This window comes from Erinaceus europaeus, chromosome 15 (genome assembly GCF_950295315.1).
Source record: "Erinaceus europaeus chromosome 15, mEriEur2.1, whole genome shotgun sequence".
Classification (NCBI taxonomy): Eukaryota; Metazoa; Chordata; class Mammalia; order Eulipotyphla; family Erinaceidae; genus Erinaceus; species Erinaceus europaeus.
Window position 1 is genome coordinate 26,833,832 of NC_080176.1, and position 24,426 is coordinate 26,858,257.

Genomic DNA, 24,426 nt, shown 5'->3' on the forward strand with positions numbered 1-24,426 from the left:
TCACGACTGTGCCTTTCGCATGTGTCTGGGCCTGCCCGTCTTGGACAGTGTGACGACCAGTGTGTCTGTTGACAAGAACCTCTAACCTTGCTAGAGCTTAATGTGCAGGCACTGCCTGCTGCTCCTCTCAGCAGGGGCCGTGCTTCCAGACTCAGGCCTGGAATGTTCCAGAATCCCCTGTACCTCGCTCTGATTTTCGGTTATTTATTGCCTGCCTCCCCAACTCCTCAGCAACAGGTTCCACTGGCCTGGCTGATCTTGGTCTCCTTCTTCGGTTCCTCTCAGTTTCTGGTTCCTCTCAGTTGCCTGAATTCTGTGCTCCCTGTAAGTCCAGGGGCCTGGGGGCTGTTTTTTCTCTGTTGCTTCCTGGATGGGGGGCTGTGGGGATGGGGTACTGTTGCCCTCAGCCCCCACCCCATCAGGGAGAGGAAACACTGGGGCTGGAGTCCTCAGGTCTGCGGTCTGGCTGCCATTTCCCTGAGCCTCAAGTCCCCACCACTGAGATGAGGCGGCAAGGGTCTTCTGGAAGGTTCTCTGCGGGGTGCCTGGCTGACTTGGTTGGGCCAGGGGGTGGCCTTGTGGATATCAAGGGGTCGATCCTCCAGACGAAACCTGGCCCCGTCTTACTACTTATTCCTTGGTGCCGCCAAGGAGGGGCCTCAGGGTTGAGGGGGCACTCGGGTGGGTACTGGCCCTGGGACTTGGCTGGGGTGGTCAGACCTCTGTCCTGTGGGCAGAGCAAGGGACCAGCAGGTCTGCAGGGGCCTCATTCAGAGACAGGGGGCACAGGAAGTTGGGGGGTCTTAGAGCCAGAGGGGGACTTGGGGAACAGAGGGGTGAGGGGTGTGTGTGTGTGTCTGTGCACGCATGTTCGTATGTGAGTGAGGGCACCATCTGTGTGATGATCCTGTGGGCGTGTAGGCATTAGTATATGTGGCGTGTGAGGTAGACACGTATATGGCATATGGCATGTACACATGCATGTGGGATTTCCTATGTACATGGCATGTCCAGTGCCTGCCACGTGCAGGCGATATGTGTGTGAGGAGTGCAGGCTTGATATTATTCAGTAGCTATCATTTATACTTTATTTAAAAATATACTTATTTATTTTAATGAGAAAGATACAGAGAAAGAAAGGAGAGAGAGGAGAGACACTACAGCCCCGCTCAGCTCTGGCTGATGGTGGTGCTGGGGATTGAACCTGGGACGCTTGGTGCTTGGGTCTTTTTGCATCACCATCACGCCGAGAGGTGCTCAGGTCCATGGTGGTATATATGCGTGTCATGTGGGATTCACACATGTAGTGCGTGAGCACATGCATGTCACACAGGATGTACATGCGGCATGAGCTGTGCATGTGTGTGGTGTGAGGTGCACCTGTGTAGACAGAGGCACGGCGTGTGTGGGGTGCACGTGTGACCCCGCTCCTGGACACAGTGAACCTGCACTCACCCCCTCACCTGATTCTCACTTCTGTCCCCAGGAGAAATGAGTGGGGTGGGGGAGCCAGGGCCTGAAGTGCCCTGCAGATGGGACACCCCCATTTAAAGCAGCTCCATGCAGGTCTCCTTTGTAAAGCCCCTGCCAAGCTGCCCTTTTGGGGTGTTCTCTAGTGTCCTCTGGGGCTCCCCGAGACACCTCCAGGTCGGCAGGGTCACCTGCCCTCTGCCCCTAGGTTGAAGCCTTGCCACTTCACCCACTTCCATTTCCTGACCAACGTGGCCCATCCTAGAAGCCAGCTCCTTCTGTCCCATCAGTGTGGGGTTGCCTGCTGCTGGAGCCCCCCAAAACAGGCCAGCACAGGGAGAGGACTGTCCCCCCTGGTCACAGCCAGGGCCCTTGGGCTTGATGCCACAGCCCTGCTCAGCTCTGGCTCATGGTGGCACTGGGATTGAACCTGGGGCTTTGGAGCCTCGGGCAGGAATGCTGTCACCCTTATGTTTTTTGTTTTTAATTTATTCCCTTTTGTTGCCCTTGTTGTTTATTGTTGTAGTTGTTATTGATGTTGTCGCTGTTGGATAGGACAGAGAGAAATGGAGAGAGGAGGGAAAGACAGAGAGGGGGAGAGAAAGATAGACACCTGCAGACCTGCTTCACCGCATGTGAAGCGACTCCCCTGCAGGTGGGGAGCTGGGGCTCGAACTGGGATCCTTATGCCAGTCCTGTGCTTTTCGCCATATGCACTTAACCCGCTGCTCTACCTCCCGACTTGCTACCCTTATGTTCTTGTCCCAGCACCCTGTTGCCATTTTGATGGCAATTTGATTTATAAATGTGCTTATTATCACTGTTATTGTTGTTATTAATGTTTTATTACCACTCGCACAATTCCACTGCTCCCAGTGGTCTAATTTTTTTCCAGAAAGAGGATGAGGGAAGACACCACAGCTCTACTCCCATCACCTGTGACGCTTCCCCTCTGCCTGCTGCTCCTGGGGCCTGGCCGGGGGCTCGAACCCAGGTCCTGGGTGAGGAGGAGCAGGAGGCTGCGGCTGAGGCTGAGACGGGCAGCCTTGTTGGTTGCTGGGGTGCCTTGGCTGCTCAGTGGCCCTGTTGTCATTCAGTGGGATCCCCCACATAAGGGTGGCCTGCCCCCCCACTTATCTGGGTCAGGGGGCTCCCTCCTTTCTCCAGGGACTGGAGACACATCCCGGAATGCCTGGTGACAAGAGGGAGCTTGGTGTCACTGCTTTCGCTGTGTCCCCAGCATCCCTTAGGCCCTGGTGCTGAAAGGCCCTTGGGGTGGGATGAGGAGGACAGCGGGGACTTCCTGTGACAGCCCCACTGTCACCATGATATCAGGTGGCAGCTTGAGACTTTCTGGTTGGGAGGGCTTCTTGAGGACAGTCCTTGAATTCTCAGTATCTCGTCTCCCACCCTCAGGGTCCTCAGCCCAGGTCCTGGGGTTCCGGGGACCTCGAGGAGGCCCCAGGCTGTGGCTCTGACCCACAGCTGGCAGAGGTGGGGGCGGGGAGGGGGCGTTCCCCGCTGGTGGCTCTGCAGGGGACAACTGGAGACAGCCCCCTTTCTCCTAGCAGCTGTGGGGGGGCCGGGGGAGCGGGACCCCACTGTATGGAATTCCTGTCTGCGGGGGCCACACAGTTGGTTTCCATTAAGCTCAGGAACTGAGCCGAGCGCTGGACATCTGTTGTTAATCCCCGTCCCCGGCGGGGGTGGGGGTGGGGTCCCGACACATCCATCCCATAATGTCCCCGCACTGCCTTTGTCTCCCCTTGGCGTCTGTGAGGGGTCCGGGACACCCTCCATTTTGCTGTGACTTGTGGGACTCTGGAGGCAGACGGCGTGTGCTGTTAGGGCCAGCGCCTTTGGGTGACTGTGGCTTGTCCCCCTTCTGTGGTCATCAGACAGATACCCTGATCCCATGTGTGGGCCCTGGGAGTCCAGAGGATGAGGGACAGAGGGAACAAGAGACAGTGCGGGGCTCAGGAAGGGGCACCGAGGTGGGTCTGTGCCCCTGGACCCCTGACACTGAGAGCTTGCCCAGCCTCAGAGGCTGGCACTCCTGTGACATGGTACCCCGTGCCCCTGTGCTACCCTGAAACCTTTGTGGGGGCAGGCTTCTGAAGCCAAACAGCCGTGCTCCTGGGCCTGGGGAGTCGAGGGCAACAGAGACCCCTCCAGAACGCGGGGATCGCCTTGTCACCACTCAGGCCACGGCAGAGCTGACCCTGCAGACAGGAAGGTCTCCGGGAGGTGCCCATCAGCTGTGCCGTCTTAGCCTGCCTCAGTGCCCAGGCATTGTAGGGCTCCCCACCTCCAGAAGGTTCTAGCCCTCCAGTGGAAGTGGAGATGTTTTAGAGGGACCTGAATCGAGTCCAGGGGTGTCTGTCTAATCCCCTCCCTCTTCTGTCTTGAAGCTCGTGGGCAAGGTTGTCGACTTGTCCCAAACCAGGTCGAGGCAAATATGGCTTGTCACCTTGATGTGAAAGTGTTTTCCCGTCTCTTAGAACAGCTCCTCCCACCAGAGGGTCTCATCTGCCCCCCAGCCACAGTTCCCTTCCCACAGAGAAGGGGGTGTGTGCAAACTGGACAGGGGGTGCCGCAGGGGTCCTGTGTTCTTTTCTTCACAGGGAGGCAGCCTGGGCCTCCTCCCAGCTGCAGGAAAGGCCGGGCTGGGCTGGGCTGGGCTGGGGGGCGGAGCGGGGTGCCAGGTAGCCTCCATCCCCTGTCACCTGGGAGCTATGACACTGATCATTCAGCCAGAGCTGGAGGGGCCCCGAGGCCATGGGCCAGCCAGCTCCTGTTACTGCTAAGACCCCAACTGGCAGTTCCCAGCACTGGTGTGGTCAGAGTACCTCCTGAGTGCCAGAGCTTGACCTCTGACCTCTGTGCCAGAGCGCTTCCTGTTGCTAGAGTACTTCCTAAGTACCACAGTACTTCTTGTGTGCCGGAGTATTTCCTGAGTACCTGGGCATGCCTGTGTGTGGGAGCACTTCCTGTAAGCAGCGCCCCCACACTATTGGACATGGCCTTCCGGCTAGGGCAGAGTCTTCGTGTCCACTCCCCCCACCCCAGAACCCTGGGCTGGGTCAGGGTCACACCTGGCCAGGTGGTGGCATCTAAGGGTCCCTGGGCCTCCAGCTCTGTCCTCCCCCCTGACCTGGGGGGTTAAGTGGCAGAGGGACCCCAGGGTCATCTTCCGTGGAACAATGGGCTGGTGACAATGGGCTTTCTCTTTGGTTCAGAAGAAAGAGAATCATTAAGGGAAAAAGTAAATACAGCCAGAGGATGGCTGCTGCTGACAGCTGGCTCAGGCCAGGGGCCACCTTGGGGTGAGGTGAGCAGTAGCTGCGGGGGAGCCCCCTTCCAGACCCTGAGCTGTCCTGGGAGCCAGGTGGTGGCACACCAAGTTAAGTGCACATAGTACTAAGTGCAAGGACCCACTCCCCACCTGCAGGGGGAAAGCTTCAAGGGCAGCGAAGCAGGTCTGCAGGTGTCTGTCTTTCTCTCCCCCTCTGTCTTCCCCTCCTCTCTCCATTTCTCTCTATCCTATCCAACAACGATGATATCAGTAATAACAACAATAATAACTACAACAACAATGAAAAAACAAAACAAGGACAACAAAAGGGAAAATAAATAAATATAAAATATTTTTAAAAAGAATTTCACTGTCATACATGGTCAGAAACACATTCCTCGTTTCTTCATCTTCCCCCCCAAAAGATGGAAAGATGGGGCCTGAGGGACTGTGGTATTAGGGTTGCTTGAGTTCACTTTCTGGTTCTTCTGCACAGAAGAAGCTCGCGGGTCCCAGGTTCAATCCCCGGGACCCCTGTATGCCAGAGCTGAGTGGTGCTCTAGTTTTTTTTTTTTTTTTTTTTTTAATCCAGAGGCTAGGTGCTGGCACTCCTGAAAGAGCTTACACGTTACAGTGCACAAGGACCTGGGCTCAAGCCCCCAGTCCCCACCTTCAGGGAAGAAGCTTCATAAATGGTGAAGCAGGTTTACAGGTCTTTCTCTCTCTCTCTCCCTCTCTCTCTTCTTCCCACCTCTCCTTCCCTCTTCATTTCTCTGTCTCTTTCCAAAACTGAATAAAATAAAAAAATATTTTTCAGAACTCTGACTAAAAACCTAGTAGCTGAAAGCAGTGGTGGGAGGAACACGGAGGTGACAAAGCCATATCCTTTCCCTAGGCAGCGGTCAGGGACCAGCTGTGCTCAGTGAGCCGCAGCCACTGTCACCCTGACCCCAGTGGGCTGGTTGGGCCTCCCCTCTCCCACTGGGCAACACAGGAGACCATGGGTCACTGCCCACTGGCATCCAATGCAGATGCCCCAGAACTGGGCTTGAACCCTGGTCCTCAGGAGCCACCAACCAGTCTCTCTCTCTTTCTTGCCTCCAGGGTTGTTGCTGGGGCTGAGTGCCAGTACTATGAACCCATTGCTCCCCATGGCCATTTTTTCTATTTTTTCCCTCTCATTTGATTGGATAGGACAGAGAGAAATTGAGAGAGGAGTGGAGATAGAGAGGGAGAGAGACATAGACACCTGCAGCCCTGCTTCACCGTCCTTGAAGCTTTCCCCCTGCAGGTGGGGAGTGGGTTCTTACGCTCTCAGTACTGTGTGCACTTAACTGGGTGCGCCACCACCCGCCTCCCAGGGTGGTTTAAAATTTTTTTTAATATTTAATTAAAAATTTTTAAAAAATATTTTAATTTTTTAATTGTATGGAGACAGTCAGAAATTGAGAGGGAAGGGGAGATAGGGAGAGAGACAGAGAAACACTTGCAGCCCTGCTTCACCACTCACAAAGATTTCCCCCTGCAGGTGGGGACTGGAGGCTGGAACCCAGGTCCTTGTGCATTGTAACATGTGTGCTTAGCCACCTAGCCCCCCCCCCCACACACCCAATTTATTTTTTATTAGCTAGGGACAGAGAGAAATTGAGAGGGGAGGAGGAGATAGGGAGAGAGACAGACACCTGCAGCCCTGCTTCACCCCTCATGCTGCATCTCTGCTCCCCCCACAGGTAGGAGGCAGGGGCTTGAACCTGGGTCTTTGTGCCTAGCTCCCCCGGGACTGATTCACACATGTAAAACAAGCCGTCAAGGTTACACTTCCACACACAGTCATCCATCACCAAACTAGACCCTTCGACCAGCCGTGGTATCTCGCTGAGAATTTCTACTAAGTCCTGAGGATCGTGGACACTTCCAGAAGGGCGCCGATTCCCACAGGGAATTCTGGGCTTCTGTCTCTGAGGAGACGCGGGGACCAGGCCCCCGGGTCCAGACTCCACAGGGCCCAGGTTCCCCTTCCCTCAGAGCAGTGAGAGAGAGAGAGAGTGTGAGAGAATGAAGAGCAGGAAGACCTGGAAGGAGGAGACACACACACCTGAGGCTCCCCTCTCCCTGGGCTGTTCCCAGACTCTGACTTGGGGGCCCCAGTGAGGGGGATCCCCTCACTGCAGGTTGTGGGAAGGGGTGACCCGCCCTCAGAGGGGCTCACCCACCCTCCCTGCTCGAGCCCTGGCTTTTAGCAAAGAGGGGTCCCCTCTGCGGTTTGAGAAGGGTTTGAGAAGCTGGAGGCGGGCGTTCTGGCCCCAGGAGCCGTGTGGAGGAGGCATCACACCATCCGCTGGGAATGTCAGGATTTGGGGCGGCGCCCCGTGTCTGGGGGAGGGGGTTCCTCCATCGCCAGCTGTCTCCTGACATGCACGCATACTGCGGAGTTCTCCGGCAGCCCCGCTCTGGTGGAACTTTCTACAACACACAGCAGCCTCAGTTTCCCTGTTTTCTCCTCACCTCCAGCCCCCAGCAGGGGTCAGCTGGTGCCGGTCCATCCCGTTAACCACATGTCCCGTTCTGCTGCCTCAGCTGTCTTCCCTGAAACCCCTGCCCCCCACCCCAGAGAGACCAGAGCTCCGCTCAGCTCTGGCCAAGGCAATGCGTGAGTCGAACCCGGAACCATTCAAATGCAAGGGGTGTGCTCTGACCACTGAGCCACCTCCTTGACCTGCTGGAGCCCTTCAAGGACCCTGATACACAGGCAGCGGGACCCTGGGCTGCCCTGACCCCAGTCTCCAGCCCTGGATCACGGTGGGAGGGGTGCCCGGTGGGGTCCAGCCCTGGGGACAGTCACCTGGTCCCCCAGGCCACGTCCCCAGCTTCCTGTCTGCGGTGCTGAGGTGGGGTTGGGGTGCTTGGCATATTGTGACCACATGGGGCTCCCCCCACCCCCCTGATGCAAACCACATTCGAAGGAGCCCTGAGAGACTTGAGCTCCGTTTTCTTTTATTTCTGACTTGGGACAGAATCACGTCTTGGCTGCTAATCAAAGCTCTGGTGGGGGCCTGGAGCGAAAAGCAAGCCCCCCCCAGGGCCTGCCCGCCCCACCCCGTGTCTACTCCCCAACCTCCCTCGGAGGGCCACTCTGACTCCAGGGAAGTGAGAAGGGGTCCCCACACTGCAGGGGGGCTGGGAGGCCCCAAGAGCCAGTCTGGGGTTCCCTGCTTCTGGGACCCGGTCCCCCACGTTGCATCCCTCCTCTCCGCCAGTCATAGCATCTTGGGGGAGTCAAGACTGCTCCCAGAATCACTGACGCTTTCTGTCATAAGTGGGCTTTGTGCCCCCTTCCCAGCAAGTGTGTGTCCTCCTCCCCCTGCCGCCTCCTTCTCCCCTTCTTCCTCTCTCTCCTCTGCCCCCTCCCCCTCCTCCTCTTTTTTCCTCCTCGTCCTTCCCCTCCTTCTGCTTTTAAGTCCCAGGGCTCCAACATCCTCCTCGAATTCTTGGGGTCCCCCTCCCCTGCAGACCCTCCCCTCCTGAGCGTCACAGCCTGAGCTCAGATGAGAAAGGAAGCTCCTTCCTCAAGGCGCGCGCCGCCCCCTGCTGGACAGTCGTTGTAATGACACCCCCCTGTGTGCCGGAGGCTGGGGTCTCACAGTGGGTTTTACTGGATCCCAAACCTGGGCCCTCCGGACACTGGGCTCAAAGATGCTTCCTCTCAGTCCCTGGGCTCCCTCCCTTTCACTTTTTTCCTAAAATATTCATTTATTATTGAACAGAGACAGAGAAATTGAGAGGGGGAGAGAGGGAGAGACACCCGTCACTCACGAAGCTTCCACTCTGCAGGTGGGGACCAGGGGTTTGAACTTGGGTCCTTGCTCACTTTGAGTGCCTAACCAGGTACGCCCCCGCCTGGCCCCCTCCAGCAGCCATGCTTCTGGAAGAAATTTTCAGAAGATTCCACGCCCTCCCACATCTTGGTTTGACAAAGGGCCAGGGAGATAGCTCAGGGGTGGAGTGCTGGCCTTGCGGGTCTGAGGCTGGCTGTATACACGCTGCCTCCCAGGACACAAGTACACATGTCTGCTGCCGCCCCCCCCCCCAGCCCCTGTGACAGTCTAGGGAGGTGTGTGCCTAGGGGACTATTCCTGGGCCCCTCTCCCACCCACTGGCTGTTGGTGCTTCTGCCTTGCTGCCCCCCCATCTCCCTCAGACCCTCTTTGCTCTGGGTCTCAGCATTCACTCTCCCCTGCTGCATCCCTCACGCCCCTCCTTCCAGCCACTGCCTTCTCCAGGCAGCTCTCCATGACTGCCCCCTTGGGAGCTCCCAGGATGATCTTGGGCAACGTGGACTCATGGACGTCTCAGAGAGGAGGCTCAGAGCTGGGGCAGAGGAGAGGGCTTTGGAGGATGGACAGGCAACATCCCCCCCCATTCCTATCTTGCAGAATGTATGAACTGCACACGGCTGGGTCACCTGAGTGACAGACTCACCTTGCTGGAGGCCAAGGTCAGGGGCCAGTGGGGGGTTGGGGGGCTGGGGGGGTGAGTGCCTGCAGGCTGGTCCCCCTGCAGACACCTCCTCTCACATGTGTGGACACACACAAAGAGCCAGGCCCTGGGGCTCCCCACTGAGGGCCCAGCCTCCCTAGAGGGGACCCTTCCACCCTCTCTCCCTCTCTCCTCCTTCCTTCTTTCCTCCCTCTCCCTCCTCCGTTCTCTCTTCCCTCTCTCCCTCCCCCCTCCATTTCTTCTCCCCCCCCTCCAACACCCATTTGCCCCTGAGCTTGGTGTGCAGGCTTACCCATGCTCTTCCCTGGGGGGGGGGCAGTCTCTGGCTGGACCCATCACTGGTCACTGCTTGGCCACCACAGACCCTGAGCCCAAGGCCCAGGATAGGAGGCCCATCCTGAGCTGGAGAAGGGGGGTGGCGGGCAGGTTCCCCTCCATATCCTTGACCTCAGCCCTGCCCCCCCAGGTCCTCCTGCTGGAAGCTGCAGAGCAGCCCCCCGACAACGACCTGCCAACCTCCCACAGCACGCGGCCACCCTGGAACGAGGGCTTCCTCCCAGATGCCATCCCTCTGGCCCACCCGGGGCCCCCCAGGAGGAGGCCCACTGGCCCAGCTGGTAAGGGGCTCGGGATTTGCACCCCCTGAGGGCTGCAGGGGGAGGCTCTGCCCACACCCCCACACCCCTCTCGCCGCGTCAGCCTGAGTGGCACTGGGCCTCACGCTTCCCAGCATCTGCTCTGCCTAGCGTTTGATTGTTTTAATTTTTTTAAGTATTTATTCATTTAACAGGACAGAGAGAAATTGAGAGGGGGAAGGGGAGACAGAAAGACACAGGGGGAGAGAGAGACTGAGAAAAACAGTTCTGTTGCACTTCTCCCTGCAGGTGGAGACCAGGGACTCAAACCCAGGACCTTGCGCATGGTGACGTGTGCACTCTATCAGGATGTCACCACCTGGCCCCTGGCCTTTTTCTTCTTTAAGTTAGCGATTCAGTTCTCATTTAGGCTGGCCCGAAGGTAGTGGGTTCTCAGAAAACCTATTAACGTTAGTGTTAATGCTCATTTCCAGGGTCCTGAGACCCCAGGGGTGCCGCTCCACGTGCCCCCATCCCCGACACACAAAGCTGTCATGTTCCTCACAGGGTCTGTGAGATAGTGCAGTGGCCTTTTTTTTTCTTTTCTAAATATTTGTTTTTTATTTTGTTGGATACAGAGAAATCGGGGGAGGAAGGGGAGAGGGAGAGAGACACCTGCAGCCTTGATTCACCACTCATGAAGCTTCCCCCATGCTGGGGAACCAGGGGCTTGAAGCCGGGTCCAGGGGCTTGAAGCCGGGTCCTTGTGCTTGGCGATATATACGCTTAGCCCCGCTCCTCACAGTCCATCCTCACGCTGGTTCTAGTTTATTTTCAGTTCTTGTTACTCTTACTGAACCTGTGTAAACTTTGTCCCGGGTATGAGCAGGTACCAAAAGCGGGGCATAGATGGGGCTGGGAGCTGTCTGTGTTTTCAGGCATCCAGGGGGGCCTTGGCAGAGGGGACCTCCATGGATGAGGGGTGGGGGAGCACTGCGTCTATAGCCAGGCAGCCAGGTTGGGGGGGGGGGCTGCCTGGCGCCTGGGCTCAGCTGGGTCCTCTCTTCTGTGTGTGGGGAGGGAGTAGAACCAGACCCCTCGCCCCTGGCAGTGGGATGGCTGTCCTGGGGTCCTGTGATCCTGGGGTCCTGGGGTCCTGGACTAGACAGACCCCTGGTGAAGGAAGGTGCAATTCCCAGGGCTGGCCACCAGGTGGTGCACACCACCCCACAAATGGTGAGTCCGGCGGCAATGGGCAGCTTTTGGGGTACCTGCAGCTCCCCAGCCTTTCCTTCTACCTGTAAAATGGGGACCTGTCCAGCTCCGGAGTCTTCAGAGCCCCAGCAGGCAGGAAAATGGTGCTTTGGGTACAGTTCAAGCCTGAGGGTGCTGGGGCAGGGGCTCAGGCTGGGTCTCACCTCCTCCTCTCCCCAGGACCCCCAGGGCAGGCGGGACCACCAGGACCTGCAGGGCCCCCAGGCTCCAAAGGTGACCAGGGCCAGGCAGGAGAGAAGGGCCCGGCAGGACCTCCAGGTAAGGACCTCCCCCCTTTTGCTGCACCTTGGGACCCCACAATCGCCTGGGGAACCTCTAGGCCACCTCCTGCCACCAGCCCCCACTGCAGGGACTTTGGGATCCAGGATGCAGGAGGCAGAGAAGTTCCAGAGGGTGCAGAGAGGAGGTATTCATCATGGTGATGCCCAGAGACCCTCCTGCCTGAGGCTCCAGAGTCCCAGGTTCAATCCCCTACACCACCACCAGCCAGAGCTGAGCAGGGCTCTGGTCAAAACCAAACCAAACCAGAGAGAAACTGAGGAAACAGCAGCACCTTCAGAGACACCCATACCCCAATTTCTCCAGGATCCTGCTGGGGCCTGCCCCCCGTTGCCCGGTTAGGGCGCGCTAACCCTCAGCGTCCCTGGCCCAGAGCTGTGGGTGGGATGGCAGAGCCATCTGAACAGAGCTGCTTCTGCCCCCTCCCCCTCGCACCCTCATGCCAGGCCCCCTGCTCCCCCGTCCCTGTCCATCCCGGGTCCCCTCTCTGCCCTCAGCTGTCCTCTGCTCCCCGTTTCAGGCCTCTTGGGGCCACCAGGGCCCCGTGGGCTCCCAGGAGAGATGGGCCACCCTGGCCCCCCAGGCCCCCCTGGCCCCGCGGGCAGCCCAGGCCTCCCCTCCGGCGGCCACCAAGGGGCCCTCTACTCCCTGCAGCCACCGCCGGGCCAGGATGGTGAGTGTCACATGGGGGGTGGGGGGGGCTGCATGTCCTCAGGGACCTACCTCCCCCAGCCCAGGGGAGCCCAGAGCAGAGTCAGGGGGCCTGCCTGGTGAGCTCCCTGCCCTGGGGCTCACCACCCCTCTTCCTGCAGGTGGGGACACACAGCTGGCCTCGGCCGCTGTGGACACGGTGCTGGCAGGTGTCCCCGGGCCTCGGGGTCCCCCGGGCCCCCCAGGTAAGGGGGGAGCAGGGGTGTCAGGGCTGGGCCAAGGGTAACCTGGTGTTGGGACTGGGTCTCCTCAGCCCACCCTGACCTGAGGTGAAGCCCCACTTCTAGGCGCCAGATGGGTACCAGCCCCAGGTTTGAGAATCTGCTGGCGGGGAGGGGCCTGACCTCCATCAAGAGGGGTGTGGGGGATCCCGGGGTGACTGGGGACCCCAGGCTTATAGGAGGGTGTTTGCCAATGATCAAGTCTAGATTGAGGTGCACAGTCCAGCATGGGAGAGACACAGATCTTTTTTTGGGGGGGAATCTGTGTCAGGGCCTGCTGAGCTGAGAGTTAGAGTGGAGGCCAGGGGGTCTTCCTGGAGGAGGCTGGCAGGGCAGAGAAAGGGAGGAATCTGCTAGGTGATATAGGATGGGGTGGGGGGAAGGCAGCCCCTCAGAGGCTGGAAGCAGGGGAGATGGGGGGGGTGCAGGGGCCCCGGTTTCAGGAGCCAAGGGACACCGCACCCCCAGGCCTGGAGAGTGGTGCCCAAGAGGACTCTGCCAGGGGGACAGCCAGCTGGGGGTGCTGGGGTGCCCCACAGATGAGATACCAGGAGGAGGCAGTGGGACACCAGTTCTGGGGGTACAGAGGGCAGTGGGCCTCCCTGACTCCAGGTGACTTTGCTGGCAGGTCCTCCAGGTCCCCACGGCCCCCCAGGCCCTCCAGGAGCACCTGGCTCCCAGGTAAGGACGTTCTGAGCTGCCCACCTGCATGTCCTCACCCCATCCCCACCCAGTCCCCGTGGGGAAGGCAGACTGGGGTTCTGGCTGGTAGCACTGTGACTCCCTGGGCCTTTCTCTCCCTTTCCCCCTGCCCCCCATCCTCTTTTGCGGTCCAGACTAGGGGTCCTGCAGGGTGGGGGAAAAGCCTGAACTTTGGGGTATCTCCTGCAGGGCCTGACTGGAGAGCGGGGTGTGACAGGTCCCTCGGTAAGTGGGGTTCCCGAGGGCCAGGGAGGGGCCTCTGGGATGAGGGGGACCTGGCGCAGTCTCAGCTGGCCATGTTCAAAGTGGAGACCCTGGGAGTTGGGGAACCCCTCACAGGTGTGTGAGCAAGGCATCTTGTTGCAGCCGGAGTCCTGGGGTCTCTTCAGGGCACCCACACCTTGGGTAGCCTTCTGGGCGGCTCCGGCCCCAGGAGACAGCAGGAAGTTATAGCAGGAGCTCCCATCCCTGGGCCCCAACACCCCATCCACAGGCCCTGACTGCCCTGGAAGGTGGGGTGCCCCCACCCACCCAGTAGCTGACTGCGTGGTTATCTCCTTAGGGCGAGCCTGGCGGGAAAGGGGACCAAGAGGAGAAAGCAGGTGCAGAGGTAGGTCCTGAGGCAGATGGATGAACAGCAGTGGGTGGGAGAGCTGAGAATAAGAGTCCCTTTGGGAGAGGGCAGCCAGTGGGCATGTGGCACCTCTTAAGTGTTTGAGTACGGGATGGGGTCCTAGTGGGGGTGTCTATCAAGGTGGCATTAGAAGGGGCAGCTGTGGGAAGCAGTAGGGGGACCTTTGGGAGGTTTTTATGAGACTGGAGTTGGGCAAGGAGGCTGGCACCACAGCAGCTATGTTGGGCTCAGGAGGCAGCCAGAGGGTGTGTGGCCCCAGTGTGCTCCCCCTCTCTTTGAGCTTCAGTTTCCTTGTTGGTGGACAGGAACTTGAAACCCAGCCCCAGCACCTTGAGGGTGCCCCCCTCTGGTGGAGACTGACAGTGACAGGAGAGGGAGGCAGGGAGGGTGAGGGGCGCCCTGGCCGCAGCTGACGCGCGCTCCCTTGCTGGCAGGGTGAGGGAGTGCAGCAGCTGAGGGAGGCCCTGAAGATCCTGGCTGAGAGGGTGCTCATCCTGGAACATATGATCGGGATCCATGGTGGGTGATGGTGACTTAGGAGTAAGTGAACGGACAGGGAGAGGGAGGGAGGGAGGGATGGGTAAAAAAGTGGATGAATGGATCAGTGAAGGAATGAATGAGTGGGTGGATGGATGGATGGAGGGGGTGCAGGACTCCCCATCTGGCTCTGGAAGCCCCCCACCCCTCTACACTCCCTGAGTCCTGTTCTCCCTCCCCACAGACCCCTTGGCCTCCCCAGAGGGGGGCTCGGGCCAGGATGCTGCCCTGCGGGCCCAGAGGAAACGTGGTGGCCCTCCGCCCGATGCCCCCCCCAGCTCTCCCGGCCACCCCGCTGGGCCCTGAGCCAGGGCAGAAGTAGGAGCCTGGAGCATCCCGGGGATCCCAGCCTGTACCCCTATCCCAGGGTGCCACGTGGGACCAGCTCCAGAAACAAACGCCAAGGACATGGGGCAGGGTGGGGGAGGGCTTCGGGACAGATGCCACCTCCTGGGATGGGGGGACAGCCCCCCCAAGCAGAGCCTGCCTCTCCCCACTCCCCATCCACAGGGGTCACTCAATCCCCAGAGCTCCCTTACAGGGTCCCCTCTAACCCCCAGGAAGCAGGTTGTTACCCCTCTTTCCCAAGGGGGCTAGACTGAGGGGTTAGGAACTCTCAGGGCCACGGAGGGCCAGGGTGGGACTTGAACTCCGGCCCCTGAGGTCCTGGACACCCTACCCCGACAGGCCCCGCCCACAGGGACACCAGACTGGTAGGTATGGGGGGCAGTGTGGGGGTCCCCAGTCCCCCTGCAGGCTCAGGGCTGCTCCTTGGACTGGAGGTGACCCCCAAATAATCCCATGGCAGTCACCTGGATGTGGGGTCGGCAGAGGGGCACTGGGGTACAGGGACCCTCACAGTAAGTGTGCCTCCTCCACTCCCTCTGAGCCCCATGGGGAAAGCCTGAACCCCAAGAGACTTGCCACCTTGTCCTGTCTCAGGAATCCGTACCTGTAAGATCACCTTGTCCCTGGGCATCCACCCCCTTGAGGAGGGGACACCTGTTGGGGCTTCCCCTATTCCATCCCCAGAGTCCCTGTCATGGCCCTCTCGACCTTGCAGGCCACATAGCCCACAGGTCCTCAGCGCCCCCCCCTTCCCGCTGAGTCTCGGGGCCATGGCCTGGCGCTCCGTGGCCACAGTAGATGCAGGTTCCCCGGTGTGGGGCCAGCCCACATGACTCCCCGAGGCTGGAGTGATGTCCCCTGCACCCTCGGTGCTCGGTCCTGGGTCCTGGCCACCTCGTCCAGCCTCCCACGTGGGACTTACTCTTTCTGGGGTGGCCAGGGGAGACTCCCAGGATCCTGTGACAATAAAGGTGCTGTCCTCACTGGGCCTGGTGGCCTGTGTCGGGGGCGGGGGGGACAGTGAGGGAGGCTTCGAGCTGGGTACCTCTCCCTGCAGGCATCTACACTGCTTTCCAAGAACATTCTAGAATGTTCCACATAGACAGGGCGGGGGGGGGGGAAACTTATGTCTTGTTCCATCATGGGAAGGGGGCAGTCAGGGAGGAGAGCTGGGGTCTTGAGAGGAGAAATGGGGGACCTGTGTGTGGGTGCAGCTGGAAGTTCGCAGGAAGTCTACCAGAAGTCCCGAGAGCAGACTCAGATGCCCTACCCCAGGCTGGCAGCTGGGGGCCCAGGCTCCTGACCCCCTACATTCTGGGTCCTGAAAACCCTCAGGAGCTGTTCTCCTGCCTGGCTTTATCCCCCAGCCCCAGCCGGAGGCCATCGCGGGGGGGGGGGGGAACCCCATGGGCTTCCAGGCCTCCCATCCCCTCCCTGAATCCAAATATGCCCCCAAGTCACACCTTCCATCCCCAGCTCTGACCACTGCAGGAGCCACAGGCCGCCCCAAAGACCACTGGGAAGTGACCCAGGGTCCTTACAGGGCCCTAGATCAGGACCACTAACACAGAAGTCCCCACCTCCCCGAAATCCCAGCCCAGAGCACCTCAGCAGTGTGGAAGGACCCGGAGAATGACTGGACCCGAAGAATGAATTAGACCCGGAGAATGTCTGGAGCTTTGCAGGGCTTGGGTTCTGGGGGCATGTGTGTGTTTCTACACCTGCTTTCTAAATATTTATTTATTTATCGGGTAGAGACAGAGAGAAACAAGAGAGAGAAGCGGAGATGGAGAGAGAAAGAAAAAGAGACACCTGTAGCCCTGCTTCACCACTCGTGAAGCTTCCCCCCTGCAGGTAGGGACCAGGGGCTTGAGCCTGGGTCCTTGTGCTTGGTAGTGTGTGCTCGAGAGCAGGATCTGAACCCCAGGCTGCCCCCCTCCCAGCCCATCCCTCCTTGTGCAGTTGAACGCTTTCTATTAAGACATGAACAATGTCTGTGAACAATCCACACACGTGTTCACGTGTGAACTGGCTGCCTCTCTGCCCCCCACATCCGTCCCCTGCCCCCGGCCTAGCGTGCTCTGTCCCCTGTCTCCACTGACTGTCACCTGCCTCAGGTGGCCCAGTGCAGGGTGGGGGGAGACATTGTAACACGTGTCCATTGTCCCTCTCTCCCATCTGGCTCCTGGGACCTCCTCAGTGCTTGTGTGTGTGTGTGTGTGGGGGGGGGTGTCTGGCTCCTTTTGCTACACTGGCTCAGACTCTAGGGCCCTGTTGCAGAAAGGAGGGGGCTCTGGGGACAGACGGTGGGAGTCGAGGGCAGAGATGGGAGGGCAGAGCCTGGAGGGGCCTGGCAGCAGCTTTGTCCTCCAGCACCTGACTGCACCATGGCGCCAGCCCTCCACACAGGCTGTGAGAGACTGGACAGAAGACGAGGCCCCAGCAGCCCTCAGCTCCCCAGAACAAATAACCCCTCCAAGCTGTTAGCTGTTACCATGGAGATACCAGCTGGGCCTGCAGAGATGGACTTGCACATCTGGGTGGGGGGCCACAAGGGAAGACTCCTTGAGAAATGATGCCGGGACATTTCACTCGGCTGCTGGGAACCTCCAGGCTCCAGGAGAAATTGCAGAGTGTTGGGAGGATTCAATGCGCTCAGCTGAGTGTGTTGACTTGCATGCACAGTATTAAGCTCAAGGACTTGAGCATGGATCTGGGTTCAAGCCCCCGACTCCCCACCTGCAGAGGTGATGTGACGCTTTACAAGTGGTGAAGCAGGTCTGTAGGCATCTGTCTCTCTCTCTCCCTGTCTCCCCTCTTCTCTCAATTTCTCTCTGTCCTATCCAATAAAATGGAAAAAAATTGGCTGCCAGGGCAGTGGATTTGTCATACAGGCACTGAGCCCCAGGGTTAACCGTGGAGGCAAAAAAAAAAAAAAAAAGTAAAGAAAAAGGAAATCTTAACAAAATCACTAGAAGCAACTCTGAACAAAAACTTTGAGCTTGCAGGATGGGGAGTGGGGTTAAGATTTTCTTTTTTTTTTTTTTAATATATTTTTTAACATTTATTTTCCCTTTTCTTGCCGTTGTTGTTTTAACATTGTTGTGGTTATTGATGTCGTTGTTGTTGGATAGGACAAAGAGAAATGGAGAGAGGAAGGGAAGACAGAGAGGAGGAGAGAGTGTTAGAGAAGGAGAGAGACAGACAGACACCTGCAGACCTGCTTCACTGCTTGTGAAGCAAGTCCCCTGTTGGTGGGGAGCCGGGGGCTCGAACCGGGATCCTTTAGGCCGGTCCTTGCGTTTTGCGCTAGGTGAAATAATCCGCTGCACCACCGCCCAACTCCCGGGTTAAGATTTTCTAAGGAAGGGGCTTGGGTGGTGGCTCACCTGGTTGAGTGCATATATTACAGTGTGCAAGGACCTGGGTTCAAGTCCCCAGTCCCCAATCCCTGCCTGTAAGGGGAAAGCTTTGAGAATGGTGAGGCAGGGCTGCAGGTGTCTCTCTGTCTCTCTCCTCTATCACCCCCTTCCCTCTCTATTTCTGGCTGTCTTTATCCAATAAATAAAGATAAATAAAAAGAAATTTTAAAGCTTTTTTTCATTTTATTATTTATTTTTCCCTTTTATTGCTCTTTTTATTGTTGTAATTATTGTTGTTATTGATATCGTTGTTATTGGCTCGGACAGAGAAATTGAGAGAGGAGAGGAAGTTAGAGGAGGAGAAAAAGACAGACACCTGCAGAACTATTTCACCACCTGTGAAACGACTCCCCTGCAGGTGGGGAGCTGGGGCTCGAACCAGGATCCTTACGACAGTCCTCGAGCTTCACGCCAGGTGTGCTTAACATACTGGGCTACCGCCCGACCTCCTTAACTGTTTATTTATTTATTTATTTTTCCTTTTGTTGCCTTTGCTTTTTATTGTAGTAGTTATTATTGTTATTACTGATGTCATCATTGTTGGATAGGACAGAGAGAAATGGAGAGAGGAGGGGAAGACAGAGGGGGAGAGAAAGACAGACACCTGCAGGCCTGCTTCACCGCTTGTGAAGTGACTCCCCTGCAGGTGGGGAGCCGGGGGCTCAAAATGGGATTCTTATGCAGGTCTTGGTGCTTTGCACCATGTGTGCTTAACCTGCTGCACTACCGCCCGACTCCCAAGGAAGCTCGTAGTGCAGGCACTGAGCTCCAGTGATAACCCTGGAGGTAAAAAGAAAGAAAGAGAGAAAGGAAGAAAGAAAGAAAGAAACAAGGAAGGTAGGAAGGAGAAAGGGAAGAAGAAAAAAGAGGAAAAGGAAAGGGTGAGGGAGGTGGTTGAAGGAGGGAGGGAGGGAGGCAGGGAGGGAGGCAGGAAGGGAGGAAGAGAGGGAGGAACGAAGGTAGGGAGGAAAGGAGGAAGAGGTTACACCTACCCGTCACAAGATGCATTATGTCACAGCTGCAGGCTGGCGTTCTGAGAGAGAGAGAGAGAGAACGAATGCATCCCCACCCTCGGATGCTGGGTCTTGAGCCAGGCAGGTCCCTCCCCGCAGAGCATGCTGGAAGGTGAGGGCTAAGTCAGCTGGGCAGTGGCTTTTCAAAGAAGGCATTTCTCTCTCTCTCTCTTTCTCCCTTCCCTCCCTCCCTCCCTCCTTCTTTCCTTTCTTTAAATATTTATTTACTCCCTTTTGTTGCCCTTGTTTTATTGCTGTAGTTATTGTTGTTGTTATTGATGTCGTCGTCGTTGGATAGGACAGAGAGAAATGGAGAGAGGAGGGGAAGACAGAGAGGGGGAAAGATAGAAACCTGCTTCACCGCCTGTGAAGGGACTCCCCTGCAGGTGGGGAGGCGGGGCTCAAACCAAGATCCTTATGCCAGTCCTTGTGCTTTGTGCCATGTGCGCTTAACCCGCTGCACTACCGCCCGACTCCCAAGGAAGCTCTTTCTAAAGGGATGATTGGCTCTGGAGGGGGAGGGTTCCCAGCAAGGAGAGGGGGCTGGACTGGAGCAGGAGCTGTCTGAAGGGGGGAGACACCGACCGGGAAAGCAGAGGGAGGGTGTGGGGTTCTTCAAGACACTGGGGTATTTTTTGGGGGGGCCGGGGGGGGGAGCACGGTTGGAGCCAGAGAAAGAAGTATCATGATGCAAAGCCATTCCAGCAGGAGCTGGATGCCACAGTTCCAGTCACCAGAGAACAGGGCTGACGTTTGTAAAAATAGATTGTTAGGGGGTGGGTGGCAGTGCACCTGGCTGAGCTTAGTTACAGTGCACAAGGACCCGGGTTCAAGCCCCTGCTCCCCACCTGTGGGGGGAAGCTTCATGAGCAGCGATGCAGAGTGGCAGGTGTGTCTCTCCCCACTCTCCTCTCTATTTCTCTGTGTCTCTATGCAAATAAATAAATGAAATTAAGAACAAGAAAATAATTGATTTTAAACATATAGATTTTTAAATTTTGATTAATTAGTTAATTTATTGGGGGGGAGCAGATGGTGGCACACCTGGTTAATGCATGTATTACCATGCAATAGGACCGAGGTTCAAGCCCCCTGACCCCACCTGCAAGGAGAAAGAGGCTCTCTGTTCTATCAAAGAGAAACAAAATTAAAAAAAAAACTTTAAAAATATCAGTTAAGGGGTGTCGGGCGTGCAGCGGGTTAAGCACATGTGGTGCAAAGAACAAGGACCTGCATAAGGATCCTGGTTCAAGCCCCTGACTCCCCATCTGCAGGGGAGTCACTTCACAAGCGGTGAAGCAGGTCTGCAGGTGTCTGTCTTTCTCTCGCCTTCTCTGTCTTCCCCTCCTCTCTCCATTTCTCTCTGTCCTATCCAACAACAACGACATCAATAACAACAATAACTACTACAGTAAGAAACAAAGGCAACAAAAGGGAAAATAAATAAATAATAAATTATCAGTTAAGGAGGTTGGGTGGTAGCGCAGTATGTTAAGTGCATATGGTGTGAAGTGCAAGGACCAGCAATAAGGATCCCGGTTCGAGGCCCAGGCTCCCCACCTGCAGGGAAGTCGCTTCACAAGCAGTGAAGCAGGTCTGCAGGTATCTATATTTCCCCATCTCTGTCTTCCTCTCTTCTCTCCATTTCTCTCTGTCCTATCCAACAACAACGGCATCAATAAAAACAACAATAAAAAAACAAGGGCAACAAAAAAGGCAGATAAATATTTTTAAAAAATTAAAAAAGATCAGTTAATTAATTTTGGTTAAAGACAGACAGAAATCGAGATGAAAAGGGAAGATAGAGATCGAGAGAGACACCTGCAGGCCTGCTTCACCCCTGGAATGGGGGACGGGTTTGAACCCAGGTCCTTGCACATGGCAACATGTGCGCTCTAACTGGTGCACCACCTCCCAGCCCCCAGTCTGAGCCATCTTAATAATGACTCTGGGGCCATTGAATTAGCTGCTTTGGAGTGTGCGTGACCCAGGAAGACCACTCCTCACTGCACGGGAGGGAGCTTGGGTGCTGAGGTCTTTTTCACTCTCTCTCTACCTCTCCATCTCTTTCTGAATAATAATAATAATGATAATAATAATATTAAGGGAGTCAAGCGGTGGTATAGTGGGTTAAGCGCACGTGGCGCAAAGCGCAAGGACCCGGCTCCCCACCTTCAGGGGAGTCGATTCACAAGGTGAAGCAGGCCTGCAGGTGTTTATCTTTCTCTCCCCCTGCTCTGTCTTCCCCTCCTCTCTCCATTTCTCTTTGTCCTATCCAACAACAATGACATCAATAACAACAATAATAACTACAACAATAAAACAACAAGGGCAACAAAAGGGACTAAATAAATAAAAAAATAATAATAATATTGAGTGAGTCACAACTGACACTCAGCTTGACATTAGTTTTCCGGTGTAAGACGTGGTGAGTAAGTGAGAGAGAGAGGAGCTGTCACCACACTGAGCCTTGTAAACGCCCGCGGGCAGGACAGAGACACTCACTGGGGGAAAAACAAAACAGGAGAATGTCTTCAAGTCAGATGAGAAACAGGTTGCACAACGCTAAGAACAGGCGGGGGCAAAAGCCACATGAAAAGCCTGGAGCTCACAGCCTGTGGATGTCATGTGGAGAAGCTGCTATTAGGCAGAGGAGGCTGGGGGGCAGGGGGCAGCGGCCTCCAGCTGGTCCAAGAAGGTTGGGGAGCTATCCTGCCTGGGCCTCAGGAGTCGTGACCCGCTCCTAGCCTGTCCCTAAGGAAAGAAAGTGTGTTTAATCGCCATGGAAGCAAAGAAGTCTTGACTTTTTTGTTGCTTTGTTCTTTGACTGGATGACAGCACTGTATATCATCATCATCATCGTTGTTGTTATTCCAGCGTGCTGCTCAGCTCTGGCTGACGGTGGGGCTGGGGATTGAACCTGGGACCTGGAAGTCTCAGGCAGGAGAGTCTGTTTGCAGAACCACAGTGCTGTCTCCCCAGCCCAATGCTGTATCTTTTATTGTCTCGTTATTGTGGTGAATCCCATCGGCTGAGCTTCAGGTTGTTACGTGGATCATGCAGTCTGGGTGTGAGTTATTGTCCTCGTCCGTGTCACTGGGCTCACTAATTAATAATTAATTCCAAATACATACATGCTTTAAAAAAATCATTATCTTTGTTGAGACTTTATTTATTTTTAGTGAAAGATACAGAGGGAAAAATACACAGAAAGAGCTACCAGAGGGAGTCAGGCGGTAGCGCAGCAGGTTAAGCGCACGTGACACAAAGCGCAAGGACCCGCACAAGGATGCTGGTTCGAGCCCCCGGCTCCCCACCTGCAGGGGAGTCGCTTCACAGGCAGTGAAGCAGGTCTGCAGGTGTCTATCTCTCCCCTTCTCTGTCTTCCCCTCCTCTCTCCATTTCTCTCTGTCTTATCCAACAAGGACAACATCAACAACAACAATAATAACTACAACAATAAAACAATAATGGCAACAAGAGGGAATAAATAAATAAAATATTTAAATAAAAAGGTTGTAATAAATAAAATAAAAAGAAAGAGCTACCAGAGCACTGCTCAGCTCTGGCTTATGGTGGTGATGGGGACTGAACCTGGGACTTTGGAGCCTCAGGCATGAGAGTCTCTTTGCAGAACCACTATGCTGTCTCCCAGCCTACTTTTTTTTTTCGCTTTTTAATTCTTTATTATCTTTATTGATTGGATAGAGACAGCCAAAAATCAAGAGGAAGGGGGAGATAGAGAGGGAGAGACAGAGAGACACCAGCAGCCCTGCTTCACCACTCTCAAAGCTTCCCCCCGTATATGGGGACTGGGGGCTTGAACCTGGGTCCTTGTGTATTGTAACACGTGCGCTCCGCCAGGTGTGCCTGCCCCTGAGATTTCTTCGCGCTTGTATCTTACAGGGACACCAGCAGCTGGGTGAGTTTGGTTTGCTCGTATTGCTTTAGTTCCATGTTGACTTCTTCTTTTTAATCTTTTATCACTGGGGCTCAGTATCTGCGCAATGAATTTGCCACTGCCGGTGGCTCTTTCTTTCTCCCTTACTTCCTTCCTTCCTTCCTTCTCTTTCTCCATCCCTTCCTTTCTTTCCTTCCTTCCTTCCTTCATTTTGAAAGGACAGACATCGACAGGGGAAGGAGACAGAGGGGGCACATGGCACAAGCACAAGGACCCATGCAAAGATCTCGGTTCGAGCTCCCACATCCCCACCTGCAGGAGGTGGGGGGGGTCACTTCACAAGTGGTGAAGCAGGTCTGCAGGCATCTCTCTGTCTCCTTCTCTATCTTCCCCTCCCCTCTCAATTTCTCTCTGTCCTATCAAAACTCAAATCAAATAAAACCAAAATGGCTGCCAGGAGCAGTGAATTCCTGGCACTGCTCTGAGCCCCAGCGAGAACCCGAGAGGCAAACAAACAAACAAACAAAAACAAAACCCCACTCTGGGGACCAGGTGATGGCTGAGCTGGCGGAACACATATTGCCAAGCCCGGGGCCATGAGGAGCCGCTGCTCCCCTCCCTCTTCCCATCCCAAAGGACCCTGGAGCTGTGTCCCTCTCCCCCACCCACCCCTCCCCAGCAGCACCCCATAAAACAACAAAGATAGTGCCGTGCCTGGCCCTCAGCTGGATCGGGCCTGTTTCCCTCACAACACACCCGCCTCCAGGGAATACCAGGCCTCTCTGTCAAATGAGAAGAGGGGGGATCCTTACGCAAGCCCTTGAGCTTAACGCCATGTGTGCTTAACCCACTGCGCTAGCACCCGACTCCCAAAAAGTTTTATTTTAATGAGAGAGATACTGAGAGACAGATATAAAAGGGGAAGGGGAGCGACCGGTATAAGTGCACATGGCACAAAGTGCAAGGGCCCAGCATAAAGATCCCAGTTCAAGCCCCCGGCTCCCCACCTACAGGAGAGTTGCTTCACAAGCAGTGAAGCAGGTCTGCAGGTGTCTGTCTTTTTCTCCCCCTCTCTGTCTTCCCCTTCTCTCTCCATTTCTCTCAGTCCTATCCAACAACAATGATAGCAATAATAATAACCATAACAATGATAAAAAAAATAAGGGCAACAAAAGGAAAAAAATAGCTGCTGGGAACAGTGGATTCACAGTGCAGGCACTGAGCCCTGTGATAACCCTGGAGGGAAAAAAGGTGGGGGGAGGAAGAGGAGAGAAACCAGAGCCCTGCTCAGCTCTGGCTTCTGGCAGTGATGGGGACTGAACCTGGGATCTCAGCGTCTCAGGCAGGAAAAGTCTTTCTAAAGAACAATTATGCTGTCTCTTTAGCCCCACCCCATGGCCATTTTTTGTTTGGTCCTTACTGAAGTGTCTCATCCCAGTTCACTTTTTTCAGATAAAGAGGCAGAGAGAGAGAGAGAGAGGGATGCCACAGCTCTGAACCTTCCCCTGGTGCTGTGATGTTCTCTTGAGGTGTGCCCAGGGGAAAG

The 24,426-nt window shown here is 56.1% G+C and overlaps 1 protein-coding gene across 2 annotated transcripts in view; it reads left to right on the forward strand.

Annotated features, from left to right (window-relative positions):
• The window catches only part of COL26A1 (collagen type XXVI alpha 1 chain), a 34,894-nt gene extending 19,362 nt beyond the window's left edge, over positions 1-15,532 (forward strand). For both annotated transcript variants that reach the window (XM_060173458.1, XM_060173457.1), the window contains exons 4-13: positions 9,199-9,260; positions 9,729-9,879; positions 11,272-11,370; positions 11,912-12,064; positions 12,204-12,287; positions 12,952-13,004; positions 13,215-13,250; positions 13,588-13,635; positions 14,094-14,178; positions 14,381-15,532. In XM_060173458.1, coding sequence (XP_060029441.1) covers positions 9,199-9,260; positions 9,729-9,879; positions 11,272-11,370; positions 11,912-12,064; positions 12,204-12,287; positions 12,952-13,004; positions 13,215-13,250; positions 13,588-13,635; positions 14,094-14,178; positions 14,381-14,502 — 893 coding nt within the window. In that variant the 3' untranslated portion in view covers positions 14,503-15,532. The remainder of the gene's footprint in view (positions 1-9,198; positions 9,261-9,728; positions 9,880-11,271; positions 11,371-11,911; positions 12,065-12,203; positions 12,288-12,951; positions 13,005-13,214; positions 13,251-13,587; positions 13,636-14,093; positions 14,179-14,380) is intronic.
• Positions 15,533-24,426: the final 8,894 nt, after the last annotated feature.